The sequence below is a fragment of the Diabrotica undecimpunctata genome, chromosome 2 (assembly GCF_040954645.1).
Source record: "Diabrotica undecimpunctata isolate CICGRU chromosome 2, icDiaUnde3, whole genome shotgun sequence".
Lineage (NCBI taxonomy): Eukaryota > Metazoa > Arthropoda > Insecta > Coleoptera > Chrysomelidae > Diabrotica > Diabrotica undecimpunctata.
The window spans coordinates 118,655,141-118,669,187 of NC_092804.1; the positions used below are offsets into that span (position 1 = coordinate 118,655,141).

The 14,047-nt window shown below is 29.9% G+C and overlaps 1 protein-coding gene across 1 annotated transcript; it reads right to left on the reverse strand.

The window, feature by feature from the left end:
• Positions 1–9,459: 9,459 nt before the first annotated feature.
• Positions 9,460–13,581, reverse strand: LOC140433423 (endoglucanase-like). The gene is made up of 4 exons (XM_072521432.1): positions 13,530–13,581; positions 10,899–11,111; positions 10,644–10,822; positions 9,460–9,809 (listed from the first exon to the last, which is right to left on the reverse strand). Exons 1-4 carry the CDS (start codon positions 13,558–13,560, stop codon positions 9,513–9,515), a joined length of 720 nt encoding a protein of 239 aa, XP_072377533.1. The 5' UTR covers positions 13,561–13,581; the 3' UTR covers positions 9,460–9,512.
• Between the last annotated feature and the right edge of the window lie 466 nt (positions 13,582–14,047).

Genomic DNA, 14,047 nt, shown 5'->3' on the forward strand with positions numbered 1-14,047 from the left:
CATGAAGACATCTACATAGAGCACTGCAAGATGATTGAAGTCCAAATGGTACTACTTTGAATTGATATACTACTCCATCTATCTGAAATCCTGTATACTGTCTACTTTTTCTTTCTAAAGGTATTAACCAAAAACTATGCTGTAAATCGATTTTAGTGAAAAATGACATTCCTGTAATTCTTCCTAGTATTCCATCTATACTCATTGGTGCTTCAAATTGCTTTTCAGTGATCTTGTTAATATTCCTTGCATCCAAACGTAACCTGATTTCACCTGATCTTTTACGTACTACTACTATTGGGTTTATGAAACGTGTATCTGCCTTCTCAATGATTCCATCTTCTAACATATTATTAATCGTTCTGTTTACTTCTTCTCTGTATTTATATGGTATTGGGTATGATTTTGTTTTAAAATCTTTTTCTTCTTTAACTTTTATACTATGGATATAATTTTGTGCAATTCTATTTTCTTTATTGACAAGTCCCTTGTGTTGCTGCAATATGGAAACGACTATTGATTTATATTCTTCAGGGCAATTAACTTTTATCACATCTTCTTCTTTACAAATAAAATTATTCTTCATTATGTACTCATTATTCCTTGCTTCCAATTTTACGCACTCCACCTCGTAGGCATCCATCTGCTTAAAATTTCCATTCCTTAAATATTCACTACAATAATTATTCTTTACATTCTTTTGGGACATTTCCCTATCATCAAAATACATTTCTTCTTCATAAACATCATTATTTTCTTTTAATAATATCCTATCAACTCTTATTCCTTCTTCCACCTCATCTTTCTGCATAAATTTAATTATTTGCCCTTCCAAAGTTACCATTTTTTCTTCAAAATCTATCTTTACTTTCTTCTTTTCCAATTCATCATTTCCCATTAATATATCAACACATAAATCCTTGACAATAAATCCTTGCATATTAATTTCTTTATTAAGAATATTAATTTTAAAATTGGCTAGTTTATCAATTTCACCCAACTTCTTATTATTTGCACCAACAATTTTAATTTTTGGAATCTTTATTATATCTGATAGTTTTAATGTATTAAAAATAAAATTCTCCGAGACTAAAGTACTTTCTGAACCAGTATCTATCATAATTTTAATCATTTTATTTTTTGCCAAAGCATTTATATAAATTAAATTAATAGATTCAATAATTTTATCTTCATCTAGAGAAATAAATTCAGAAGGTTTTCCATAATAGCAATGGCCTAACTTGTAATTCAGAAAGTTTACTGAACAAAATTTTGATTATTAGAATTGTCAGATTGTATCTGACCACTTGGATCTGATGTCCTATGTCTTTCCCTACTATAACTTCTACTCACATTTTCTTGCCTTGTACTATTTCGTTCCCTGTCTTCGCAGCTTCTATTCCTTCATACACAGTTTACCTGTCTGTTATAGTTAGGTCGCTCTGTATTTCTTCTATTGTTAAAATCTTGTCTATTATTATTAGTACTGTTATTAAAATGTTGTCTATTATAATTACTGTTATTATTATTAAAATTTTGTAAATTATTACCATATCTATAATTATTATATGATTGTCTATATTGTTGATTATCATTTTTATTATATTGAAAGTTATTATTGTTTTATCTGTTGTTATTATTACTTGTCATATTGCCTCTTTGTATTCTTTGAATAAAATTAATAAAACTATCTATTGTTTGAATATTTTGTACAGTTACTGTTTGGACAACATCAGCATCAAAATGTCTAGATACATTTAAGACTGTTTCTTCCTCTCTAAGTAGTGGTTCTAAATATTTTGCAACTGTTATCAGTTTCAATGCATAATCTACCATATTTGATTTTAAATTGTGATTATAGTTTCCAAAATATAGAATTTCTCTAAACTTGGCTTGCTCTAATTCACCCCAATAATAATTTAAAAATTTATTTTCAAATGTTTGAAAATTATCTAAATCATTTTCAATACTAGCAAACCAAGTTGCTGCATTGTCATTTAATGTCATTCTAATATAATCTTTAATATCATTAATATTATTCACAAATCTTAATTTATGTTTTAAACTATTTATGTATACTCTAGGATGCAAATTTTTTATATTACCAGAGAATTTAATCCCAGTCTCATTTGTTAAATTTAAGTAGGGTCTCCCTATGTCTCTCATTTGTGAAATATCATCTATTCTCTGTTCCACATTTCTTATTTGATTACTATTTATTTGGATATTTTGTTGTATATCGTCTAATTTTTCTTCTGTGTTTCTCCTGTCTTCGTTAATTTTTACTTCTAAGTTACATTTCTGCAACTCTATTTTCTGTTCTATATCTATCTTATTATCTTGAATAATCCTCTTTACTTCTGTCCTCTCATTTTTTATCCTTTTCTTGTAGTCATGCTGTATATTTTTTATTTCATTTGCTACTTTCTTCTCTGCAGCTTCAAGTTTTTTATCCATTTGTTTTTCCATTTGTTTTACAATTTTATTATTATTATCTTCTATTTTCTTTTCTAATTTTCTATAATTCTCTTCCAATTTTTGTTCCATTTTTTTCATGTCTTCTTTGACTTCTTTTGAATTCTCTTCCATTTTTTTCGTATTCTCTTCTATTGTCTTGTTCATCTGCATCATTAATGACATCAAAGCTGCCATATTGACATTTTCCTCTCTTTCTGGATTCATTTCGGCAGTATCTTGTGGAGCTTGAACTAAACTCTCCTCGTGTATAGGTTGTGTTTCTACTTCCACATCTGCTTCATTCTTTTTGCTTCTTGTACCTTTCTTTCCTTGAGACATTTTGAGACTTTACTTGTTCAAATATAATTAAAAATAAAATCTATAATTTTTTCTTTCTACTGATAATTAATTTAATTATATGAGAGCACTTATCTTCCCAAACTAATTATTTTAAATAGAGAGCCCCACGTTGGGTGCCAAATTGTTATGATGTATTGTTTGTTTGAATGATGAGCAATGAGTATTTTTAATAATATAGGGTTTTTATCGCGGTTCTCAAAGAATTAGTTTGTAAGTACCTTTTTAAATTATCTTTATTATAACTATTATGAAACACACATATATATCTAACCTAGCCAATGTAAATTTAAAATAAACTATCTTTAAATTGATATTCTTATAAAACCAATTAAATTCTATAGACAATGTAAAATTTAAACAAACTATCTTCAAAATTGAAACTGTTATGACACTAACTAAATTATATTAACAAAATTTTGTACCTTTCTTTCACTGAATGCCTAAATGAACTGTTTTCCACTATATATATTCTAATCACCACTGAATGTCTTCGTACTTCGGTTATCCTTGTTTTTGTGAAATTACTTTTTCCAATTATCAGCTTCTACCAATTTAAGATATATTTTTCTTCACCAGCATTTATAAACCACCAAGCAAACCAGCAAAACAGCATTTATATTTATTCTTCTTTTCAATATACCAATATCCAATGATTATAAGTTGATTTATACTAATCTCCAATCATAATATAATTTTAATTTCTTCCAATATTCTTCTAATATACTTTTTTAATCTTCGATAATTATTTGTGTATAATTATAAATGTGCATAATTTTTAATCTTCATTTAACTCACTATATTAAACAATTGGACTATTTGTAACTGATTGACTGTCTTGAAAATTCTGAACAATTGACTTCACTAACTAAATGAGTCTATCTTCTACTAACTTTCATAATAAACTGGCCATCTTGAATCCAAATCACGGGTATTTATATCTTTTCGGATGTTCCAGAACCATCTGGTAAGAAATCATGTTCGATTTAGTTCTATTTCTTCTATATGGATGTTCTCGAAAAAAAGTATCTGTTCGATCCACCGACATAATCATTATTCCAGAATGTTCCAACATAAACAAAGGTCAAATTCTGCATTCTGGAGAGTTCGTTAATGTTCTATTTATACTTTTGTTGACATTTAGGCTTTTCAGATCAGAATAAACATTTAAATCATTAAATATATATAAATTAAACATTTTAAACTAACATTATTATTATAACCCCACTTTATATTCCTAAAATGTCACTTGGAGAGTATGTATAGTGTGTTGCCTAGTCACATGGCTCACTTAAATATATCTACAAAATCATAACTACTAAAATACAACTTTTTACAATTATTATATGCTAATTTCTTAAAATTCCCTCACATAAATATATTTTTATAAATTTCTCTAGTATATAACTTATTTAAAATAATCAAATACTTTTTTATATCTAATATTATGTAGTATATAACTTATAAATTATTTTCTATAAACCCCAATCGTATCAATATATATATATATATATATATATATATATATATATATATATATATATATATATATATATATATATATATATATATATATACAAAACCACCAGTTTATAAGGGCTGCAGTAAGAAGGTTGGCCGAGATGTTAGAGAAACACTCTTTTGACTTTTTGGAGCTTTCGAAATTGTTTTATTCCTTTAAGACACTGTAATATATATTGTTATGATATGTAAAATGGAGAAAAATATTGGTTTGTTTAAAAATATTTCAAAGTTCAAAAACATTAAAATAATTCAGATAAGTAGGATAATATCCAACAAACATTTCGGAGAAGGAAAGTTATTAAATCCTTGGATTTCCTGTACTAAACAAAGTGTAAGCTTTGCATTTATTTCTTTGTTATACTTGAGTGACCCGCATAAGTTTAAGTGAAAGCCACAGACAATTGAACGGGGTTTTTTCAAAATACATTAATGCAGTGATTAAAGACAATAGAAGGGATTATAGAAAGTGGTTTTTTGTTAGTTTTTAAGAATTATAGAAAAATATTATTTGTAAATAAGTTTTAGGAAATTTATAAGTATAGGTAAAAATTTGTTTGTTATCGAAATGAAAAAATGGGGGAATTGTGACGAGTTGTGATTGGCGGAGATTGAAAGAGGCGGGATAAGTATGTAGGAAAAAGTTTAGCGAGATTGAGGAGAGAGAAAAGGATATAGTCAGTTGATTTTCCAAGTCTGAAAGAGGAACAGTGATTGTTCTCTGGTGGTTCCAAAGAAGTAGCAAGCAGTAGTGTTGAATGTTAGTGAGTTTTGTGGAGTTAGTGTATCTGACAGAAGCTGAAGCAGCAAAATATTGTAAGTCATATTTTCCTACTTATATTCCAAGAGTCACTGTTCAGGCCAACGAGAGATTCAGTTTATCGTAAAGAGAAGATATTCCAAGAGTCATTTTTCACTCGGGCCAACGAGAGATTCAGTTTATCGAGAGGAGAAAGGCTATCATAATTTGAATGATTTTTGCTTTTGAAGGAGATCATTAAGGACGATGACATTTGTCATAATAAAAATGGGTAAACAACAATTTACGTAATGAATAATAAGTATTATTTTGGGTTTTTTTATAAATTAAATAATTATATCAATATCTCACCACATTGCCAAGGAATATGACTGCCACGTCCAATCCAACGTTCAGAAAAGGTATATTTAACTATGTTCTCAACGCCTTCTCTCTAGAATGTGGTGGTGTACCATCTTACATAAACCATATATTTTGGTTTTTCAGCATTTTACAATAGGGAAAAAGTAATACAACGCCAGTAGGTATAGAAATTTAAGAATCGATAGAAAAGGGAAATTGTATACATGATGACGGCCAGCGTCTGAATACGGACACGGCACCTAAAGAAGAAGATGAAGAATATTTTCTCCATTAAGACATTTAGCAGCCATAACAAAAATTTTGTAATGTTACATTATCATCTTTGAGTTGTTTTAATAAGAATAAACTATGAATTATGCTTATCTACAGGTATTGAGTGCTTTACCGCACAAATATCACAACTAAGAATTATGAGGCAGCTGACTTATAAAATGCGATTATCTCGAAAACGGTTAAATTTTGAGGTTACTAACAAGTATACCTTTTCTTTGTAAAAATAATGTATGTTTAATATTTTTTAACACAAATAGAGGTAACTTTAAGAGCAAAAAAGCTATGCCACACCTGTGGCATATGTGGCGCCATCTATCAGTAACATTAATTTATGTATAAAATTATAATTTATCCTACTTAAAAGCGTCCAATTATAAATTTTTGTCCAAAAATATTTACAAACGTAAAAGTTATAGCGAAAAATAGAATTTTAAATTTCCATTTTAACACCCTGTATCTTTCTTAATATCAACATTTTATTAAAGCAAGTTGGCTTAAATCGTAATATTTTAAAGTGCAGAATCTATGGTTTCTGTTTGTACAATTACTTTAGGACCACCCTGTATATATATAAAAAATGTGTAAATATTTACAAAATATCATAATTCGTCAGTACAACTTACTAGTCGTTGAGATTATTTAAAATAAACTTTGACACTCAACATTAATAACACAAATATAAAATATAATAATGGACAATACATTCTAAAAATTTTGGTCAGGATAGTAAAACTTAGTGTATGTCATGACATCTTTTGATAGTATGTTTTAACTCTAATACATGGAGAACAGAAAGAAAAAACAATTGTGATTAAAATGTAATTAGTTGTTCTTAATATTGTATTTTATTTATTTATTTTATTTTTCAAGAAATAAAAGGCCCATATTGAGTTGTTTTGATTTTTAATTATTAAACCTGTCTTAATGGTATGCAACCAGTTATGCATACAAGAATATGTAGAAGTTAATATTTATTTTATTTTTGATTTTTTCTAGTAAATAACAATAAATGTTGCTCAATTTATCTATGTCAGACTTTTTATTAATGAAAGATGTACTAGATTTTATGAAACACATTACGTTTTGCACGGTTTTTTTCTTTTGCCAAAATACAGGAATCCTCGAAATTGAACTCATGTTTCTAGTTGTAATTTTCAAGCCATTAACATTTTTGAGAATGTTCATTAGCTTAGGTGTCAGGACTGGAATGTAGGGTAAGGAACCCTGAGTTTTTTTAGATGATATTATTGAAGTGTTGTATGTCAATGTAAATTGTCGGACCTCATTGTTATGAAAATTTTGGTTGTTAGAAAATTTCGAAGGAAAAGGAGAACCAAAAATGAGTTTATTTAAAAGCCCTATGGGGTAGGAGTTCTCTAGTAGTACAGATCTCAAATTTTTTAGTCCCTTGTCCCTGAAATCGATGTGTGACAAGTACAAGTACATGTAGTAACTCTAGTTTTTAATTCCAAAACCAAATTTGTTTTCATCTTGGATGGATGTTGACAATGAAAATTTATGAAACGGTTACTAAAACAAGGTTTACGATACCACTCCGTTCTTAGAATGCCATCACTGCCACGATGAAGGTATATAGTAACAAAGATATAGTAACAAACATAGAAAACAAAGTTATATAGTATTGGGGGTATTTTACTGCCCATTGGAGTATCAAATATTTGTTTAAAAAAATTATTATTGAACAAAAAGATGTTAGAGTCAAATATAAATGTTAAAATTCTTATGAAATCATCTAAACTGATCTTGGTATGCAAAGAGATGCTGTTCCAGTTATTTTTGATGCTGTTCAGAATAGCATCTAGTGGTAAGTTTGTATACAGTGACACAACATCTAAAATAATGAATATATAAATAGTCTGAACTTTAACATTGTTAATGAATTTACTAAAAGTGAAAGAATCTCTAATATAGAATTCATTGAATTCTTTGTAGGAAATTGTGAGAATATCTGTAAGGTGTTTAGCAAGTTTACTATTGGGAGCATCAATGGAAGAGACAATAGGCCTCATTGAAAAAGTGAGTTTGTGAACTTTAGGTAGTGTATAAAACCTTAGTGCAACTGCATTGTAATTTTTTTATGGATTTTGCAACCTCTGTTGTTATAGATTTGGAAGAAGCTAAATCCGAAACCAGCTTGTTTGCTTTTTGTTGGAAGATGCACACCGGACTGTTCTTAAGTTTGATGTAACTTTTTTTGTCATTCAGTAAACTATTACTTTTTTCAATGTAATCATTCGTATACATTGCCACTGTTACATTTCCCTTGGCACTCCTAACAATGTAAATTTCTGGATGTGATTTTAAAAATTGTTTGCACTCATTGTATATTGTGTTTAAAAAATGTCCTTCTTTACTTGTTTTATGTAGAAAGTAAGTGATAATTAAAAAATTTAACAAAATAAAAGTAGATCAATTTTCAAAAAATGGTTCAAAAGTCTAACTGATATTAATTTTCCTTATAATATCAAAAAACTTTTGTCTTTGGGTCCAAAATTTTGCCTATTTCCTAGTGCTAAAGATTTCAAAATGTCTTTTTTTCTCTCAGATATGGAGTTCCTTATTTCTGTTCTGGAACCCCAAGAGAAGGATATTGTGAGATCTCAAAGCACTAATGTTATCTAATGCTATGAAAGCTCTCGAGAGTACACAACTCACTTCGTACAACAGTATAGGAAAAATATAACATCGTGGTAACCTCATTTTTATGGGTATTGATGAATCATGACATTTTAATAGATTAGCCATTCTTTGAAATCCAGATCTTGCTTTCTATATCCTACATTTAATTTCTAAGAAATTGTCCCAATTCTCGTTGACGTTCGTACCAAGGTAGGTGTACGTTTTTACTCATTGTATTGGTTAACCATTCATACTGATTCTTCCAAATTGCTGTTCTTAAAGATCATCATATATTTTGTTTTCTTAATGTTTAGAGAAAGTCCATACCTCTGACTATATCTCTACTTCTGTGATTCTATTTATTAAGTTCTGGAAGGCTTCATAACTGTCAGCAAATACCACCGTATCGGCCGCGTATCTAATGTTATCAAAACATTCTCTGTTAATTCGAACTCCGACTTCAACATCCCCTACGGCTTTTTTAAAGATTTCCTCAGAGTATATGTTGAACAGGGGTGATAGTAAATATACATCCCTGTCGGATTCCACGTTTGATTGTGATATCACCGGATTCTCCTGCCTATGTAGGGATAGACTGAAGATTGCTTATACGTCTTGGATTATAGGTGTCTATTCCAATATTTTTTAATTTCTCTATCAGTTTGTCGTGATTTACTGTATCGAACGCTTTGTGGTATTCAATAAAGCAATCATAAAGAAGATGTTTTAAGAAAAAATAATACTCAAAGAGAGCTTTCAAACATCGTTAAACAGCAAAATATTTTCAGAGGCAACAGGTATAATATTTTAAAAATTATCTTAATGGCAAAATTGAAGGTCGGACAGGACCATGTTCCAAACGAAACTTATGGTTCAGAGACATAAGAAACTGATGCGATATAAAAATAATAAAAGAATTTATACGCATACCAACCAGCATGAACGCCTACAGGTAGCGTAGCGTACGGCACCACAAAAAGAAGAAGAAGTTAAGTCGTTAAGTTTCTTCATATCTCTTGAGAAACACTTCTAAATATGTCGACATGCGGATATTCAATTTAGTTAAGTATACATTGTACAGTAAAATATATCATTTATTAAAAATAGTGAACTTTTAAACTAATAGTTATAAATATTATATTTAAAGACTGCAACCAGTTTTGGCAACGATTTCAGCAGGACATTTGACTTGCTGGAAATTCATGTTTGGATTGTTAGCATTTTGGTAGAAATCAAATCTGAAGTTACATCCAGCTTGCAGATTTTTAGGCAGAGTTGAACACTCAGATTTGCTGTGAACACCACCATATTGGTCACCCCACCCGGTCCATGGAGCGTTCCATTGGTTGTGACAACCTTGGTTGAAGAATCCAACACCACCTCCGGGAAGAGCAATGTCAAAGTGATTTCTGCTTAGATCAGAACCAGTATTTGTAACCTATAAATAAATGTGTTATACAAGGAGTATTTTCTATTGTTAAATTAAAGCTTTGCAGACGATCAAGTAGTGATTGCACAAGACTAAGACGACCGCAGCTACATGATGAAGAATATACCAAGGCTGGCCAAGATATTAACCTAGCGAAAACAGAGTACCTATCTACAAGTGAAGAAGACATAGCAGATCTACAGATTGATGACAACGTACCAATCAAAGGAAAGGATAAATTCAAATACTTGGGGTTTATAATCACGAAAAAGGCAACAACAGAGGAAGAAATTACACAAAGATTAGGACAAACAAGAACAACAATCCGACAACTTAACTTAGTATGGTGGGATAGACACCTAAATATGTAGACAAAAACACAAATTTATAAAACATTAGTGCGAAGTATTATAACATATGGGGCTGAAAATTGGATCATAAACAAGAAAAAGAGCAGTAAGATAATAGCAATAGAGATGGAATGCCAACGAAGATGCTGCAGAGTAACAAGAATGGATATGAAAAGTAATGACGAAATAAAGCAAAGAACATCAATAGAAACAGACATACTAACATATATAAAACAAAAAAACTAAAGTGGTATGGACATGTAAGAAAAACTAGCGACAGCAGATGGATAAAGAGAATAACCGAATGGAGCCCCATAGGAAGGAGGAAAAGAGGACGACCCAAGAAATCCTGGAGGAACGAAGTAGACGACGCCATGATTAAGAGGGGCCTAAACGATGGAGAATGGAACAACAGAGGGAGATGGACACAGTTGAGCGAGGGAAGGCAGTAAATACTGTAGAATACCTAAACATATATAAAATTAAATCTTACCTGTACGATCATTTTCTTGTTTGTAAGTTGATCGGTAAAGCTGAGCAAGAAACAAGCGCAACATAAGTTAACATCAACTCCTCCACTGAAAGATGCAGCACCAAAACCATATGCCATTGTACTGTTTACAGCCCAGGGTTGTTGACTGTTGCACATAAAAGCATTTCCTCCATCACAACCTATAATAGAAGTTTATAATATATTATTATAATTCTAAACTGGGTTACTAAAATGATATGAAAACGTATTGTTTACCTGATTTTGTGCTTGCACTGAGTTTAGTTATTCCTGTTTTATCACAAGACGAAACTGGTACCATGTTTGGAGTTTTAATGTTTTCTTTCCATGAGCAAGAAGGTTTGCAACAATCCCAATAACGCGTTGTTGTTCCCTGTCCACTAATTCCATTTTTAACAAATTCAATTTCTGGACTTTGTTCTACAGGTCCAGCTACTGCTAGGGCCACAACTGAAAAGAAACAAGGGATGAATTATCGATCGAAAAAAAAAATGTGTTAAATTTCATACAAAGCAATTAACCACAATTATAAAATTGAACCTACTTTATTCATTTACAGGTCGAAAATCATTTTCAAAATACTAGTTTTAAAAATTAAACAAACTAATTATACTTATGTTGTCAATATTCTTGATGTGTTTTCTTAGAACGACTTTATTGGAGTCATTCGTTGGTTCATAATTACATAAAATTATCTTTACCTTGGGAATATCCATCAGAAAAATTATAGTTCGCGATTCGTTTAAAAAAAAACAACACACAATCATGATATCATCAAGATATCATCCCGACATATTAAGTATTTGGTCTGACATTTAGTTTAATATTTTCAATATTAATATTAAACTAAAATTTTATTTATGTGTAACTTTAAATTTCAAACATACATTATATATTCTTTAGTATTTTATTGACCCATGGTTATGGTTATGAGCTCTTCAGACACTTAGACCTCCTAAGACGGGTCCATTTTATCACTTTTATCATACGGACTTTATTGACTTTTTAATAGTGGTATTTTGTTTTTATTTATTTCTCCTTTAATATTTTTAATATTAGTTACGAGATCCTATTATATTCTACAGAAAAGATCTGAGGCGACCATACGAAATTAAGTGAAAAAAGTGGCATAAGTATACATACTCAATATATACATATACATACAGTAGCATACAAAATAAAGGAGAGGCCAAAAAATTGTTTCAATAAGGTACGCTGACCAAAAAAGAAAATTTCCTAAAACCGAGGAACTTGCTCTGGATTAAGCTGTTTTAATTGGTTTTGTGAGGCTTAAAATATGAATTTGCCAATATCTGGGCATATAATTCAAGCCAAAGCCCTCGAAGTTAAGCAATGCCTAGGACTGCCTATCTTCAAGGCATCGAATGGTTGGTTAAAAAGATTTCGTCGTCGGCACAATATTTCTTTTAGGACAATATCTCGCGAATCCGCTAATGTTAATGCCGAAAACGAGAAATCTTGAAAAAAAAAACGTCCGTTATTTTAGAGGATTATGACCTATGTAAAAGATGTATTTAATGCAGACTATATATAATATCGGGAAAAATCTGCAAAAATTTACCCGAAGCAGGATTTCGGCTGGTTATGTACATATTTAACGTTATACTAAAGCTATTTTCCGTTTCAATGGAAAATGGCACAAATTATTCTAATACCGAAACCAAATAAAGATCCACACGCACTATCATCATATCGTCCAATCAGTTTGTTTCCCATTATCTCTAAGATATTTGAGAGGATACTCCTTCAAAGAATGAATTCTATAATCGACAGACAAAAGTTAATACCTGATTATCAGTTTGGATTCAGGCAACAACATGGAACAATTAAGCAGGTACATAGAGTTGTCAAAGTAGAAAGAGATGCAATTGAAAAGAAAGAATACTGCTAAAAGTGAAACTGGAACAAACCATGAAGTGGAGATATCCAGGAGTGGCTAGTATACCTGTTGAATACAAAACACGTGGTGTTCGTGTGTATTAAGGTATAAAAAATGCTTATTAAAAGCTTAAAATTTTTATTTTAAAGAAGATCTTTTCGGAATTGAATCATTCCATCATCAGTTTAATAAAAAGTTGTTAAAAACATTGTATGGCCACATAAAAACATTGGAAGGACATCAGTATTAAAAAACAATCCTCATGGTGTTTATAAAGGTAAATGCAATAGACTGTTAACTTTGTTGATTAATAAAAACTGAAAATGGGGGCATCTTACATGACCCCCTGTAGCTGGTGAGGTTTTATCGACTTCCATTACCTCTGATCTGTGCTGGAGTCTAAGGCCAACTCAGTTAGCCTAAACAGAGTAAAAAGGAGTGTAATTATAGTGTCTCTACCCTAATGATAGTATGGTGGCTAACACTCGTACTTGGCTATAAAGTAACTTCCAGTCAATGTCAAAATTTCACAAACGTAGCACAAAATAACTAACAGTCGGCAGTGGGTTTAGTGAATCGTGTATGCTAATATGTATAACCAAATTTAAGACAAACATATTAAATATATTAATAAATAAATTATATTTAATGAGTTGCTGGAAAAAAATCGGTAATGAAGCTTAACATAAATATATTATAACGAATTTCTAATGAAAGGAATGGGTACTTAAGAAGTAAATAAACTGCATAATATATGGAAATAGCAAATTAATATTCACCAATGTGTCCGTTTTGTATCTTTTAGTGTTAAATTAAAAAAATTAAATTAAAGATTTTAAATTATGAAATTAGGACCCTAAATGAAATTAGAAAAAAATTAAATGTTAAAAACACATTTTATATTATTATGTAAAACGAAAGTTTGGTAAATAAAATTAAAATACATTACAAAACCTTGAATAACTTACAGGCTGACAGGAGGATAGCGATATTTATCATAATTTGAGTGTGACCCAAAATGAGAACTTTATTGCCTCAATAGTCCAGATATTGTTTAATATATAGTAAAATTTTATCTTAAAATAATCTCTTTACCAAATTCCAATACATATCTTAAGTGGGACCATAAGACTTTAATAATAAAAGTTTAAATTAAATATTCAACAGTTTTCATTATCAAGGTTAGGCCGGATATACGTAAATTGAACACCTGCTATAATAAAATTTATCTAGTATTTCTAACACTTCCGCAGAACGTTTAGAGGTTAAATGCTTGTAAGAACTTAAAAATATTATTAAAATTAGGTTTTATCAGGTTTGACTTTGTAACGTTCGTCATTGTCTAACTATAATTTAAACATCAATAGTCTTTTATGAGCCATAATAGTTAGACATAAAGTTTTAAGAATTCGTTTTGTTTTTTTTTGAAGAGGAATGGTTTCAGTTGCAGAGCAAAGTTGTATTTAGTTATTTAGAAGGGAAAGGA

Coding starts and splice junctions, on each gene's coding strand:
- LOC140433423 (XM_072521432.1), bottom strand. CDS start 13,560: ATGATAAATATCGCTATCCTCCTGTCAGCCT. Junction 10,823..10,898: donor CAGTGCAAGCACAAAATCAG/GTAAACAATACG, acceptor CTTCTATTATAG/GTTGTGATGGAGGAAATGCT. Junction 9,810..10,643: donor ACAAGAAAATGATCGTACAG/GTAAGATTTAAT, acceptor ATTTATTTATAG/GTTACAAATACTGGTTCTGA.